At 36.7% G+C, this 13360-nt stretch overlaps 1 protein-coding gene across 5 annotated transcripts in view; it reads left to right on the top strand.

The window, feature by feature from the left end:
* The window catches only part of MPP7 (MAGUK p55 scaffold protein 7), a 170508-nt gene that overhangs the window by 60065 nt on the left and 97083 nt on the right, over positions 1–13360 (top strand). For 3 of the 5 annotated variants that reach the window (XM_072925407.1, XM_030264445.4, XM_030264447.4), the window contains exon 3: positions 4532–4696. In XM_072925407.1, coding sequence (XP_072781508.1) covers positions 4660–4696 — 37 coding nt within the window. In that variant the 5' untranslated portion in view covers positions 4532–4659. Of the gene's footprint in view, positions 1–1990; positions 2174–4531; positions 4697–13360 lie in introns of all 5 variants that reach the window. The other 2 variants (XM_072925409.1, XM_072925408.1) reach the window with 1 other exon arrangement.

Below are 13360 nucleotides of genomic sequence, written 5' to 3' on the forward strand. Positions count from 1 at the left end.
ACACGTGGCTGAGTGAGTCATAGGTAGCTTCTTGCTTCTGCAGCATCTTTGAAGACCCATCATGTTTATGCACATGTCCCCTGTGCAGTAATTCAAGCTGAAGATTTTTTGAAGGTTCCTGTTGCCAGCAAGTATGTACTGCCTGTAGGGGTGGCTGAGCAGCTTTGGAAGCCTGTCAGGAGCCACAAGTGAGTTCCAGTAGCCTGTCGGAGACCCTGTGATTAAGGAGGTGAAACCTTTTTCAGAAGAGTTTAAGAATTCACTAGATCCCCTTACATAACAGCTTCCAAAAGACTCGACCACCATATTCAATTCAGATTTTGTCTACTGAAACAGATTTACTTCTCCCAGTCTAGAAAACCCCCCTTGGCAATTTCCTGTGCTCACTGGGTTTTGGAGTCTTGTATACATGTCTGTAGTCACTCAATTACTTGAGGCCCCATAATGAATACAAGACTGACTGGCTGTCAAATTTCCTGTCTCTGCATGAAATCTCTATCTGGTAGTTTGAATACTATTTGCAGACATTCTGGTTTAGTCCTGGAAATCAAGGTTATAGTCGTCACAATTGTAGCATCCTTTAGAAAAATAGGTTGAATGTTTCTTGTATCAAACAACCTAGGTTTATGTGTCTCATCCCCAGCCTGGTGATGATTTGTAGCATTGCTATGTCATAGGTTTTTTGGTTTTGTCTGTCATAAATTAATCAGAAGTCTTCAGTCTGCTTTTCAAATGTGAAGAAAATCAATTTATATTCATTAAAGTGCCAAAATATTGGGTAACTTGTAAAAATACCCTTTCAGAACTAAATACTATGGAGTTTATTGAGGTTTGTGTGGGAAGTCTGAGGTAGAACCAAGACTTCATATGTTCTGTCTCCAACTGCATGGTGCTTGCCATAAGCACAGATTTGAAGTAGCTTTTCTACCTCATCTTTTCTCGAAAAATGACCTTGACTGTAATAAAGTGTATGCATGACTGATGGAGTCACTTCAATTCAAAAGCAATAGAGGATGCTAGAAAGAAACTATTAAAGCTGAAATTTCATGGAAGGCCATTCATCTTGGCACTCTGTGGCTGCCTCCCCCTGCTTGCTTCATCCCGACCTCTGCCTGTTCTTAGCAGTCCTGTATTCACAACGTGAGTGATCATGAACAAGATTTATCCCCTCATCCTTTGCTAAGGGACTTCTCTTACATGTGTGATATGCAGGAAAATGGTTCCCTTGGAGAGCTGTAGTTCCAGAATTTTGCAGTTTTGGAATGTGCTTTTGGGAGGCTTCTGCCCCACTCCTGGCCTTGTGTAACCAGGACATGTCACCCTTGTGGGTAATGTCACTGTAATGACCTTGGTGGTGACAGTGACCTGAGCTGTATCTGGCTTGGTGACCCTGCAGTGTGTGGGAGCTGTTGGAAGACAAGGGAGCATTTTACAGCCGAGGTTTTTCCCCCAATACCTGCCGTTCAACCAGAACGCCTTAAAATAGAGATGTCTTTCATTATGCAGATAAACACAGGCAGAAACAATTAAAACGATACGTTTTGTTATTTCATCTTAATCCGTTTTTATTAAAATAATGAAAAGCAGGAGCAAGTCAGGCCCGTGCCGCCGGGCCCGGGGCTCCTGCCCGCGGCGTGAGGGGAGCGCGGCGGGCGGCGCCTCCCGCGGCCGCCAGGGGTCAGGCGGGAGCCGCGCGGGGCCGGGCGCGCCGCGCTGTTCGCCCGCGGCCGTGCCAGAGAACCCGATACGGTGCGATCTATAGAAGCAAGGTACAACTGGAATAATGAAATTTCAAAAATAAGCCCTTTTTAAAGGCTGGTTGTAACAGTTCTGCTGGGTATTGTAAATGCCTCAGGTGCACTTGATACTGCTGTTACGTTCCTGGCCCTGGCTCCTAATTTTTATGGAAAGATGGATTGAACTTCAATTTAGGAATATTCGGTAATCCCTCTCAGGACATACTGTAACAGCTGGTATTTCTGTGTTGCAGCAAATCGATTCCATACAGCAGTCAGCAATGCCTATGGCTGGGCTCCGGCAAAAACTTCCAAGGCATTTTAAATGAAGTGAGCCAAAGAAAATAGCATCATCACTGCAAAAATGTAGCTTAATTTGCACGTTAGGAAAAAAAAAATCCTCATCCCATTCCAGCAAAATATTAAGCATTTTACTGGTAAGGATTTCATCAGGTCATTTATTTTTCATTAATATATATTTAGGATCAGGGAGCAATAACTTTATGCTGTATATAGATTTCTTAAATAATGAGGAGCTTGATTTTTTTTGTACTGAATGATTTACTGTGAAATAAAGAAAAATAAACTCATGGAGTTGAAATACGTTGCATATATGTAGATCAGTAAGATTTTCTGCATTTTGCAGTGAACTCTTGTTAAGGAATGTGAATTTCTGGTTAATAGTAATATGCTTATAATGAGTATACCTTGTTTGGTTGGTTTTGTTTTTTTCCTGTTGTTTTTTTTGGGTTTTTTTTTTTTTCTTTTTAATAGATGAAAGTACTTTAAGATGCATTTAAATCTAAGATGTTTCATTAGTAATCAATAATTTTGTTTTAACCAGTTTCTTACACATGTTAAAATAAAAATGCCTCTATCCTTCACATGGCTGCTCTGGTGTGCTCGTGCTGGGGACTGTCACTGAGTTTGGGACAGGACTACTTTATGTGTTAAGCAGAAAACAAGCAGAATTAATGTAAAGTGAATATGTTCCTTCTTAATTGGTACAATGTGTCCTTGGCTATGATGTCTTTTTTTTCCCCCTCTTTTAAACTGCACCCTGGCTAGCTTTGCGTATAGATGTTTCACAGCTCTTGTCATCATAAGATGAGCTTTCACTCTGGAATACTTAATTTCCTTATCCATGCTTTAAATTTTAACTTGATGGACTTTTGTGCTGATTGGATGAATGTCAAAATATTTTTCTTGAAGCTGATTTTTTTTACTGAAAACTTATTTTCTTCATAAACTTCTATAATTAAAAAAAAATCCTAAATCCTAAACAGTCTTAATAGATATGCTTTTAGGTTTTTATTTGGTTCTTTTCATTACAGAAGAATTTGTCCAGGGAGGTAACTTCTGCTGTTTTTACCTTCTTAACCAAACCACCCAGGTTCACTGGGTAAATGCCTAGGGGACGTAAAAAACCCCCATACTTTAAAAAACCTGCCAGACTATTTAAACTGTAGGTTTATGCCTGGGGACAAGTGAACAACTAAATTATATCTAATAATTGCTTTAAAACTTATTAAACAAAGTCTTTTGGATGGCCTTTAATATGCTGCAATATTTTTAGCCATATGGAGACTTTTTTCAGTGAAAAACAAAATTTTGAACAGCATACAGTGTTTACAGCACCTGTATATCACTCTTCCACAAGGCTGTTGCCAAGTTAAAATGGGTCCAAAATATGCATTTTAAGAGCCAACATGACTTCAAAAGTAATTCTGATTAATATGAATGTGTTTTTAAAAAACCAACAAAAACCAAACCAGCAATAGCAGTGACAAAATGCTCTTCTATTTGTTTATTTTCATTTGCTAAAGCAGAACTATGCTGCTTTTTTTCTTCAAGGATTGTTTTTGTTTGCTGAAATCTGGGAAAAAAAATCCTTATTTTCTGTTAGCTTCTACTTCCCCCTCTCCCTTCCTTCTCGCTGCAAACACATCAGTCTCTGCCCTGCTCTAAGTAGACATTTGCTATCTTAACTTGGAATTTCTTTTCGTATGTTTGCGTTCCATTTCGTATTTTAACATACTTGAATATAAATGCCTTCACTTATATTTAAATTAATTTAACTTTTGTAATATGTAATCGGAATTTTTCTCAGAAAGTGGTTAAAAGAATGACCCAAAATTTACTATCAAGTAGACCTCTACAATTATTACAAAATATGTGTTATAAAAACACTGACTTTGTCATAATGAATCACAGAAAAATTCCTTACATGGTAATGGCTCCATCAACTCCACGAATCAAACTGCTATTTACCTTAGAAAAGTATTTGCTCCAGTCCTACTTTTTACAGCTTCAGTTAAAATTTAGATTATATTTCCAGATTGCAAACAAAAATCTCAAATGACCTGACAACAATTGAAAGGAGGTTAAGTAGAAACACTGAATAAATTACCGTGCTAGTAAGCAATGTTATTTCCCTGAGATAAATAGTAGCAAAATTTGAATTACCTCAATTATTCACAGTTTTAATAAAATACCCCATGTCTTTATTTTCAAAATGCCTGACACGTTGGAGTTAAAGAGTATAATTTACACAAGAGATACGTGTTAAATTATCCTTAATGCAGAATGGGATTATTGGCTAGACTGAAGAAAACAAAACCTATTTCACCTGGAGGAAACAAAAATCTTAAGAGTCATAAATAAATATCTAGTGCTTGGTTTTGAGAATCTTAAATGAAAGCTTATTTCATGATAATCATTAGATTTGATTACCTGCAGTAATATACAGTTTAACAATGTTCTTAATTGTAAAATTCTATTTCTGTTCGTTCTAGGAGAAGCTGGGAGATAACATAAATCTTTGTAGACAACTTGGCTGCAAGCAGTTAAACTGAAATAAACTTCTGCCTTCTGGCTGCAGTGCTGGTTTGAGGTTTCTGCGTGACGCTCTGCAGACTAAATCATGCCAGCGTTATCAACTGGATCTGGAAGTGACACAGGTACTTAGGCCAAGGAGGGGCCGTGTTTCCTCCACATCTTATTTGTTAAGTCTGTATTTCAAGTAAGATAATTAATTATGCTCTCACCAGATCCTTAATTTAAGACTTAAAACATAACCTTTTCTCTCTGAAGTTAATTTAGATACGTGAAACACCACAGATAAAATATATTAATTTTGAAAAGTTCCACCACCACCTTCTTCCCCTCCATCCCCAACTGCCTAAAAAGAACAGATCCAAACATATATTATAGATGGATCTGAAGAATTTGGATTCACCTCTGAGCATGGTTCCTACAATGTTAACTTGAAAAAGGAGGAGGAGGGGAAAAAAAAAAGATGATGATATCATGCATGCCTTAATATTTGCAGCAGTCTAGACTATCCCCTCTGTGAGTTAGTTATCAGTGGAGTTATTTCTGAACACAGACTATTCAGTTTTGACAACTCTATAACAAATTAGGAGAAGAAAAATACTGTCTCAAGTTCAGTTCCTTCACTTACCTTCCATATCAGAGCCCAGTTCCTGTCACTGACTGCTGGCAGTGGGATGCAGATACGTAGCTTTCCATAGTTTTCACCTTATTTGTGGCAATATTAGGTTATGTTCAAAGGTTAAATTTCATCTTCTTGTTATCCTGAATTCTCCGTCTCTGACAATATTTTTGTCCTTCTGTTTGGGATAACTAAAGTTAGTATTTTTTCTTGAGAGTGTTTGTTAAAAAAGGGTGATCCAGCTGAGGTTTCAATACAATACAAAAATCCTGCTTTCCACCTCTGTGCCACATACTTTTATGCACAAGAAGTAACAGAAGGTTTTGGAAAATTAGGAGGGACATTTCAAGTCAGGAATCAAAAAAATATGTGTTTAAGTATGTGTATAAGGAACTGCATTTGATTCTTATTTTTAGTAGAATGTACAGGGCAGTGCTTTTGTTTCCCCTACACATAAAATTTATCCTAGATGACAGTATTAATCTTTACAATTAGGGTGTGCGTCTGTTTATTTGTTGCCATGGGGAAGGAGAGTTGTTTGGTTTTATATGCTTTTTTGTCTCCCTATTCCTATGTTTAAAGGATTTGACTATGGCTTTGCCAAACCCTATCTCTGCATACCTTTGTTTTCTCTCCCTCTCCTCATGGAAATAAGTGAGTTGAAGCTGTTCAGTATGCTAAAGCTGAGGATTGGAAGATGTGTCAGGGTCTACTCTAGGCTAATTTTCTACTCTGGACCTTTGCTTTCTTTATTGTACACCCTTTTGTGTCCTTTCAAAACCTTCCTTAATTTTTACAAAATTAATATTTGTCTATTTTTAAAGATTGCAATATGTTCAAAAGTAATAGTTATGGATTTTCTGAATAAAAAAAGAGAAGGCCTTCAAAAACTAGAAGATGATCCTAATTTTGAAATATTGTGTGTTAAAATGCCTCTAAACATGTTTTACTGTGCTATTTAATCCATATGACAATGGAAACATACATTTAATAATTAAGATCTGTGTTAAAACTCAGGTGTCTCTGTTGTCCCATGAAATTTATAGAAAAACATGATACATGCCATTAATATCTTGCTGTTAAATAATACTGCTTGTTAAGTACTTTTTTTTTTGCCTCAAGTTGTAAGTTGTTTCCCTAAATAAAAATTTGCATTTGGAGTGGAGAATTTTTTTTCTTCCGCTTCCTGATTGGGCTGATATGCACTTAAGATTTTTGGGATGGTTACATCAAACTGTGCTTTCTACCTTGACTATGATATGGGTGGTTTCTAACTGGAGTCCTGTTTTTCTGCTGTTACTCTCACTCTTAGATTAAAAAGTAGTGATGTGCATAAAATTTTTCCTGCCTCTGTTGTTCCTGTGTGGGTAAGCAGTCTTCCTCTCACCCTGCCTGCACAGACTGGTATTGCGGTATGTGATGAGTTGAAACCGCCCTGTCTGGGGCACAGAGAACTTGGCAAGTCACTTAGTGGGACCTTTAGGATAGGGACATAACCCTGTTCAGTGTGTTTGATAAGACTCTCTTTTGTAAATACAATCAGACAAAGTGCAGCATAACCTGTTTTTGTATCTGTTAGATGCTGGGAGCAATAAAAGTAAACGTGGATTTAAAAACAAATTAAAGAATTCCGAGAGGGTTTGTAAATAGAAATGCATCATCTGTGAATATCAAAAGTTGCCGTGTCATGGACCACTGGACATTCAGTCACCACTATGGGAACATTATTGATTCAGATTTTTTTTTTTAATATGGTCTGAAGTATCAGTTCACTGTCAAAAAAATCGGATAGTGTTCATGATGGGCTGTATTTTATGAGACTAAATGTTTATCTGACTGTGTTCATTTTACCTTGCTTTTACTTTGTCTTCAGCTTTTATTAGAAGTGGTACCATGTACTTGCAGCTGCTTTCTTCATATGCATTCTTCATGTACTTGATTTTGTCATACCATGTTTTAACCTGTGTCTTCTTCTGAACACAAGCCATACATTTTAAATGTTTTGAGGGGCATTTACCAGACTTTAAGCTATGATAAATCAAAATCATGGCTACACTATTTTCAATCTTTTTAAAAAAAGTTTGTTTTAATTTATTCAGACTGGTATAGTGACTTTTAATTTAATCTTACACCTTACCAGGTTGATCTGGCTTCACTAACCTAAAGACAGAGGACAAAGGCTTAGGTTCAGATGCTTCTTTCTCTTCCACTCTCCATTAGCCATATAGAAAACCTATTTTTATATAATAATAATAACAGTAATTAAAAAGCTGCTCATTGTGTATAATATCTGTGTGACCATTAAGGTTTATGGTCCTGTCAGTGTCAAGTCAAAGTTATCTTAAAGCAACCAGCATGAATGGAAGGCTGAGTTCATGCCTCAGGCTCGGTCAGAAGCTTTCAACAGTTTCTGTGTGGCAAAAGTCTGCTTGCCCCCTGTGTGCAAGCCCACCAAACAGATTTTTTGAAGACTGAACAAGAAGACTTGCGTTTTTGCAGGTAGAGCAAGTCTGTGAGATCTGGCATTCACTTATCTGCTATATTTAGGAAAGCGTAAAATTGCAACGCTGGCTTCACAGTAGTAGATGGTAGCTTTGTTTCTGACTTTGGTGGAGCCAAGATGACATCATTATGCTTTAAGTGTTGTTCTAATGTGAAAAACATCATAAACTTGTTGCAGAATTCTTTCCTACCAATGCTGTATCAAGCTTGCTTAGCTGACAAGCTTAGAAATGCTTTTCTGTTTGTTCTCAAAAACCAGTGCATGAACGTGCAAAGCAGACTTTATGTTTTTGTTTCATATGTTGTCAGCAGGAAAATCACATTTATGGGCCAAGTTTAGGCACGTAAAGCTGTGTGAGATTGCTTATATACAGTGAAAGTCAGAAGCAGTTCTTGGATTTGAATATTGTAAATTATAGAAAGAGAAAATGTGCGAGGGCTTATGTTAGTTTCTCCTTGAGCACATAAAGGAGTGAGCACTATGCCAGATAGTGGAGTTTTTTAAGTATTACAAGATTGCAAAACTGAACACATGTTAGATTTTTAATTTAAAAAATCCCCACATTTGTTACCAAATTTTAAGTTCCTATGGCATTTAAAATATTCCTAATTTTCGTGCTTTCATCTCTGTTTTGTAATACCAAATAGATATGTGAAATCTGTTCTAAATGTTAGGTATTTTTCCAAAATGCATTTATAGTAGTGTATTTTCTAATTCTTTAGAATTAATCTCAACCTCTGAAGTTGCATGCTGTTGATGTGGATATGTTGAATGCTGGTAGAATTATTTTCTAAGGACAGTTCATATGGATTGACTTCCCAGTGGTCAGAGACCACTGCAACCAATGTGAAGTTCAAAGACGATTTTGCAGTCACCTGAACAAAATGAAAGCTGTCATGCTTTTATTGTTTTCATATAGATGTCTTCTCTTTATTTATCAATGCATTTTGATCAGTTTTTCAGTTTCAACATGATGTTTTCTAAGAGGATTTGATAATAAAAAGGATAAAAAGGTGGAGAAAAAAGGTAGTAATATGAAGAAAAAAACGGAATAGTTAGTTAAACTGAAAGGGGAGCATCAGAAACATCTCTAGCGGAAGAAGGACAACTTAATTTGAAGTGCTAAAATCTTAATTTTAGCCTTTTAACCCCATTTTCAGGATTCAGAGGAAGATAGAAATCAGAGAGTTCTATTTTTACAGCCTATTTAAAGAGCACTACAACATAAAATGGTGGCCAAATATCTGTCCATCTCGTTGCTACAAGATGAAGAGAAAGAGAGTTTAGGAGAGCAATGAAGGAAAGTTTTCTGGGAGTTTTCTTCTCTTGGAGGCTGCCAGGGCAAAGCCTTGTAGGGTCATCACTTCCTGCTCCAGACTACCTTTACTTACCCGCTGACATCCTGTGGTGGAAACAGAGCAGAGGGAAAGCCTTCACTTGCCTCTTTTACACTCTTGTTTATAACTGTAGGTGTAGTTGTGCTGCAGCAAGTGTGAAATGTAAATGCTTTGGCTGCATCACAATTTCAAAGCTACTGCAATTCCTCAGCACATTGAGATGCATAGATATGGCCAGATATTCATGAAAATGGATATGACAGCTGAGGCAAAATTTATACTGAATTAATAAACAGAGCCAATATTTTATCCTTGCATTCTTGATTTCTCCCCATCTCCATCTGCCAGAGGCATTACATGGCTTTTAGGATAACATTAATTTGGAAGATTTGGGAAAATATGAGATGTCTGGCTAGCTTTAATTGCAATCTGATTTAATTTTTAAAAATACAACTTATTGGTGTTGGAAAGGGTATTTATTTTGGTATCAACATATTTATGATGACTTGGAAAACTCGTTCGAAGTGAAATGAAACTTCTCTAAACTGTTCCATGTTAATATTGCTAGACTTATTCAGTAGTGTGGAATCAGAAAATGCATGCAAGTGTATTTACTGATGGTAAACTCTTTAAACTGTTACAGTTTTTGGACACATTTAAATACAAATGGTCTGGCAGCTGAAACAATTTTACCCCCTTTTTTTTCTGGTGAGCAGTGTGTAGTTTTGTAGTAAATTTGAAGGTACAGTAGCCTATAGTGTTTCTGAGCAGAGGCTCTGTTAGGTATAGTTCTGTGTGCCGGACCGAAAGCCGTAGCACACAGGTGGTTGGCAGTTCCAGTGATGCCGGGTGTCCTTTGCTGAGCACATGCTGCTGTGCTGTTCCACCCAGGTTACCCAGCAGTGCCTACATACTGTGTGCATTTACTGGAAGGTTCTGGGGCTTCTCAACCCAATATCACATCAAATCCTGGCTGATTTAGAAGAATTAAACCTGTTAATCGGAAGGCAGTTTATTACTACTAAGAGGTTATGAGAAGCTTCCCTGCTAGCTGTTAGTTGTGTGTTGTGAAATACAGGGGTTCAAAATGGATTTGTTTTTCTTAATAACACATTGGTTTAGGAAAAAACCCAATACACACAAAGAACACCTCTAAGCAATGTATTAGTTTTACAGATAAACAATGAAATAATTTAATTACTTCAGATAGTTAACTTACTTTCAAAAGAAGGTGATGTAGGATCATGGAATGGTTTGGGCTGAAAGGGACCTTAAAGGTCACCTAACTTCAAACCCCCTGCTGTAAGCAGGAGCGCCTTTCACTAGACCAGGTTGCTCAGAGTCCCATCCAACATCACCTTGAATGCTGCCAGGGATGGGACAACCCCAGCTTCTGGGAACAGCCTGTTCTAGTGCCTCACCAATCTCACCACAAAGAATTTCTTCCACATACTAAACTAAATTTCCCCTCTTTTCAGTTGTAACCATGACTACTTGTCCTATCAGTACAGTTCCTGACAAAGAGTTCCTCTCCAGCCTTTCTTGTAGCCCCCCCCGCCAGATATTGGAAGTTTGCTGGAGGTCTCTATGCACACTCCTCTTCTCCACACTGAACAGCCCCAACTTTCTCAGTCTGTCAATACACTTGACTCCTTAAATTTGTGTATATTCCTATATTCTTCTATAAACTTTTAAATCAAGTGTATGTGGCTGCATATATATGACTGATTGTGTAGTGGCATAACTTGTTTTGAGTACTAATTCTTAAACTAGGTCCTGCAGTGAATTGTAACACTGAAATAATATACTGACTTGATTTCAGGCATCAGTACTGCCTAGGATTGTAGGACTTTTTCTTTCACACTCATGACAGATACATCCTGTATGAGCTACATGATTAGCATGTATCTTGACTATGAGAGGTTGACATACTTGGTAATCCAACACTGTTTCCATTATTCTTAGACCCAACTGATTTGAAAATAATGTTGATTTTTATTGTTAGAAGTCTTTATTCAGGCTCTTAATGAGATATTCTGTCTTGCTTTTGCAGATGTAAAATGCTATGTTTAGTAGTCATTGCTGCCCCTCCCCACTGCCAAGTATCTTACAACCTTGTAAACTGTGACTAAAGGGTTAAAACATGGCCAGTGTGCCCAGTGACTTCCTAGTGCTGGAATGAGTACTTTCCTGACTGCCTGCCAGGTACTTGCTATTGCCTTCTCTAGGGCTGATGAAGATCAAGATAGAAATACCAGAGACTTGCCAAGCTGATGTCTATGGAAAGGACTGTCAATTAGTCAAGGTTATTCAAGGTGCCATAGTATGTAGGCTTCATTGGAGCAGACAGGATTTAAAAAAAAAAACAAACATTTTTTTATATGAGTTTTCCACAAGCTGCTTGTTAATTTGTCTTTGATGGGTCACTTTAAATCAGTTTTATGTATATGTTATTCTTGCAGATAAAAGGTGGGCTTTTTAATACCCATAAGTGTACATTTTATGAATTTGAAAATATCCATGTTGACACAGTGTCTAGTAACTGTGTTTTTGAGGGGGTTTGATTTTGAAACAGCTTTGACGTGCCATGCAAGCAGGAACTTTACAGCAAGTCTTTCCCTGTATGGATACAGATAGAATCAACTCTTTAAGTCACATCAGAATGTTAACGGTATGTGGTATGTTAAATCTGAAATACACATGTTGAGACAAATCCTAAAAGACCAATAACTGTTTTAAAGAACTGCGTATTCTTTAGCTCTGGGAGCCAAGTTCCAAAACGAAAGACTTTTCCATTTTGAAGGAAATAATATTTTTTTAAGTGATGGGTTTAAATAATTACCCGTTCAACATTTTCTGTCATAACATTGTTTTAAGGTGGGATAACAAATTTACTGTAGCTTGGAGGAACAAAAATTAGGTATAACTTTTAAGTTAAAATACTCTTGCCCTTATGAATATGCAGTCCTGTTCTTTGAGGACACTTACAGCAAAATTCTTATTTTCAATAGAAAAAATATACAACTTTGGTATTTCTATTGCTCTGCCATCTGTAAGGATTTCAGCATTTTACTTTTTTTTGTGAATTAGCAAATAAATCAAAACAGCTATTTTTCCCAAAATACTGATCACTTGCATGTTGTAGTTATGCAAGTGCATTATGTAGTTACTTGTGTTCCATACTTCAAAAATTAATATTTTTTTGCAGAAACACTAAACTGCAAAATTTAAAAAAGGTGCTTACTGGAATGAGTTAATCTATCTGGCTCCATAGAGAAAAATTGTTCCTCTTTAACTTTTTGTAATGTCAGCAAGCCCATATATTCAGTAGAATTACTTAAGAGAACATAAAAATAGAATTATTTGTAGCACATAAATTTGAGCACTTAGCGTTCTTTTTACAGCCTGAGTCTGATAGGACAGTGCAGTATGTCCATCCCAATGTGCAGACATACTACATATGTTTTTATTTCAACCTGTGCATAAATACTAATCTCAAATTTCAGAATGAAACAATTTTCAATATGTGGTGTCAGTGACTGATTTTGTTATTCAACAGCAAGGATGTCAGAGTAAGTGCTTCTACTGCAATGATGCTTGGTTGTGTGTAAGGCAAATGTCTGAGCCTTCATAGAACTGTAAAGTACAGTTCAAATGTGAAAAAATGTTAGCTTGTTATAAATGGCAGCAAATGGTGCTGATTATTTTACCTTTGACAAAGTGGAAAATTTAAAGGTTGGTTTGTCCCGTTTTATTAATACAATAAATTTTTACAGTGTTGTTCTGGGCCTTTAGATATATGTTCTTTAGTGTTTATTATCCCTCAGTTGCTGTAAAAATTCTAGATTTGAAGCCTGGCATCATTGTTCAGAACGCTAATTCAGGAAATTAATTAGCATATGAAAGCAAAGGCACATCCATGTTTCCATTTCTTTCCTTACGCTAACCAAAACAAAGTTGGTGTTTTCTTGTAATATGCAAGAGTGATGGAACGCAGAGACCATATTTTTTATCATTTAGCACTAGTTTATAGCTTCCACAGACTTGTCCTAATAATGAAGCTATGAAGGATATGACAAGAATGGTGATATTAAATTTCTCTAGACTAACAGTAAATTTTTCCATTCTGATGTCAAGAATGTAGAGCATCTGGAATCTGCAATGTGAGTGGTTCAGTACGGGAACAGTTTAATCAATTGCTTAGCCATTTATTCTCCTCCTAGGAACAAGCAGTCTTCTGTAGAATATAACACTACAAAGGAAGTAATTTTCTAAAACTGGAAAAATCTTTTATGTCCTGTTGTTTCTGATTTAAAAGGTTTCCATTGCT

This window comes from Taeniopygia guttata, chromosome 2 (assembly GCF_048771995.1).
Source record: "Taeniopygia guttata chromosome 2, bTaeGut7.mat, whole genome shotgun sequence".
Lineage (NCBI taxonomy): Eukaryota > Metazoa > Chordata > Aves > Passeriformes > Estrildidae > Taeniopygia > Taeniopygia guttata.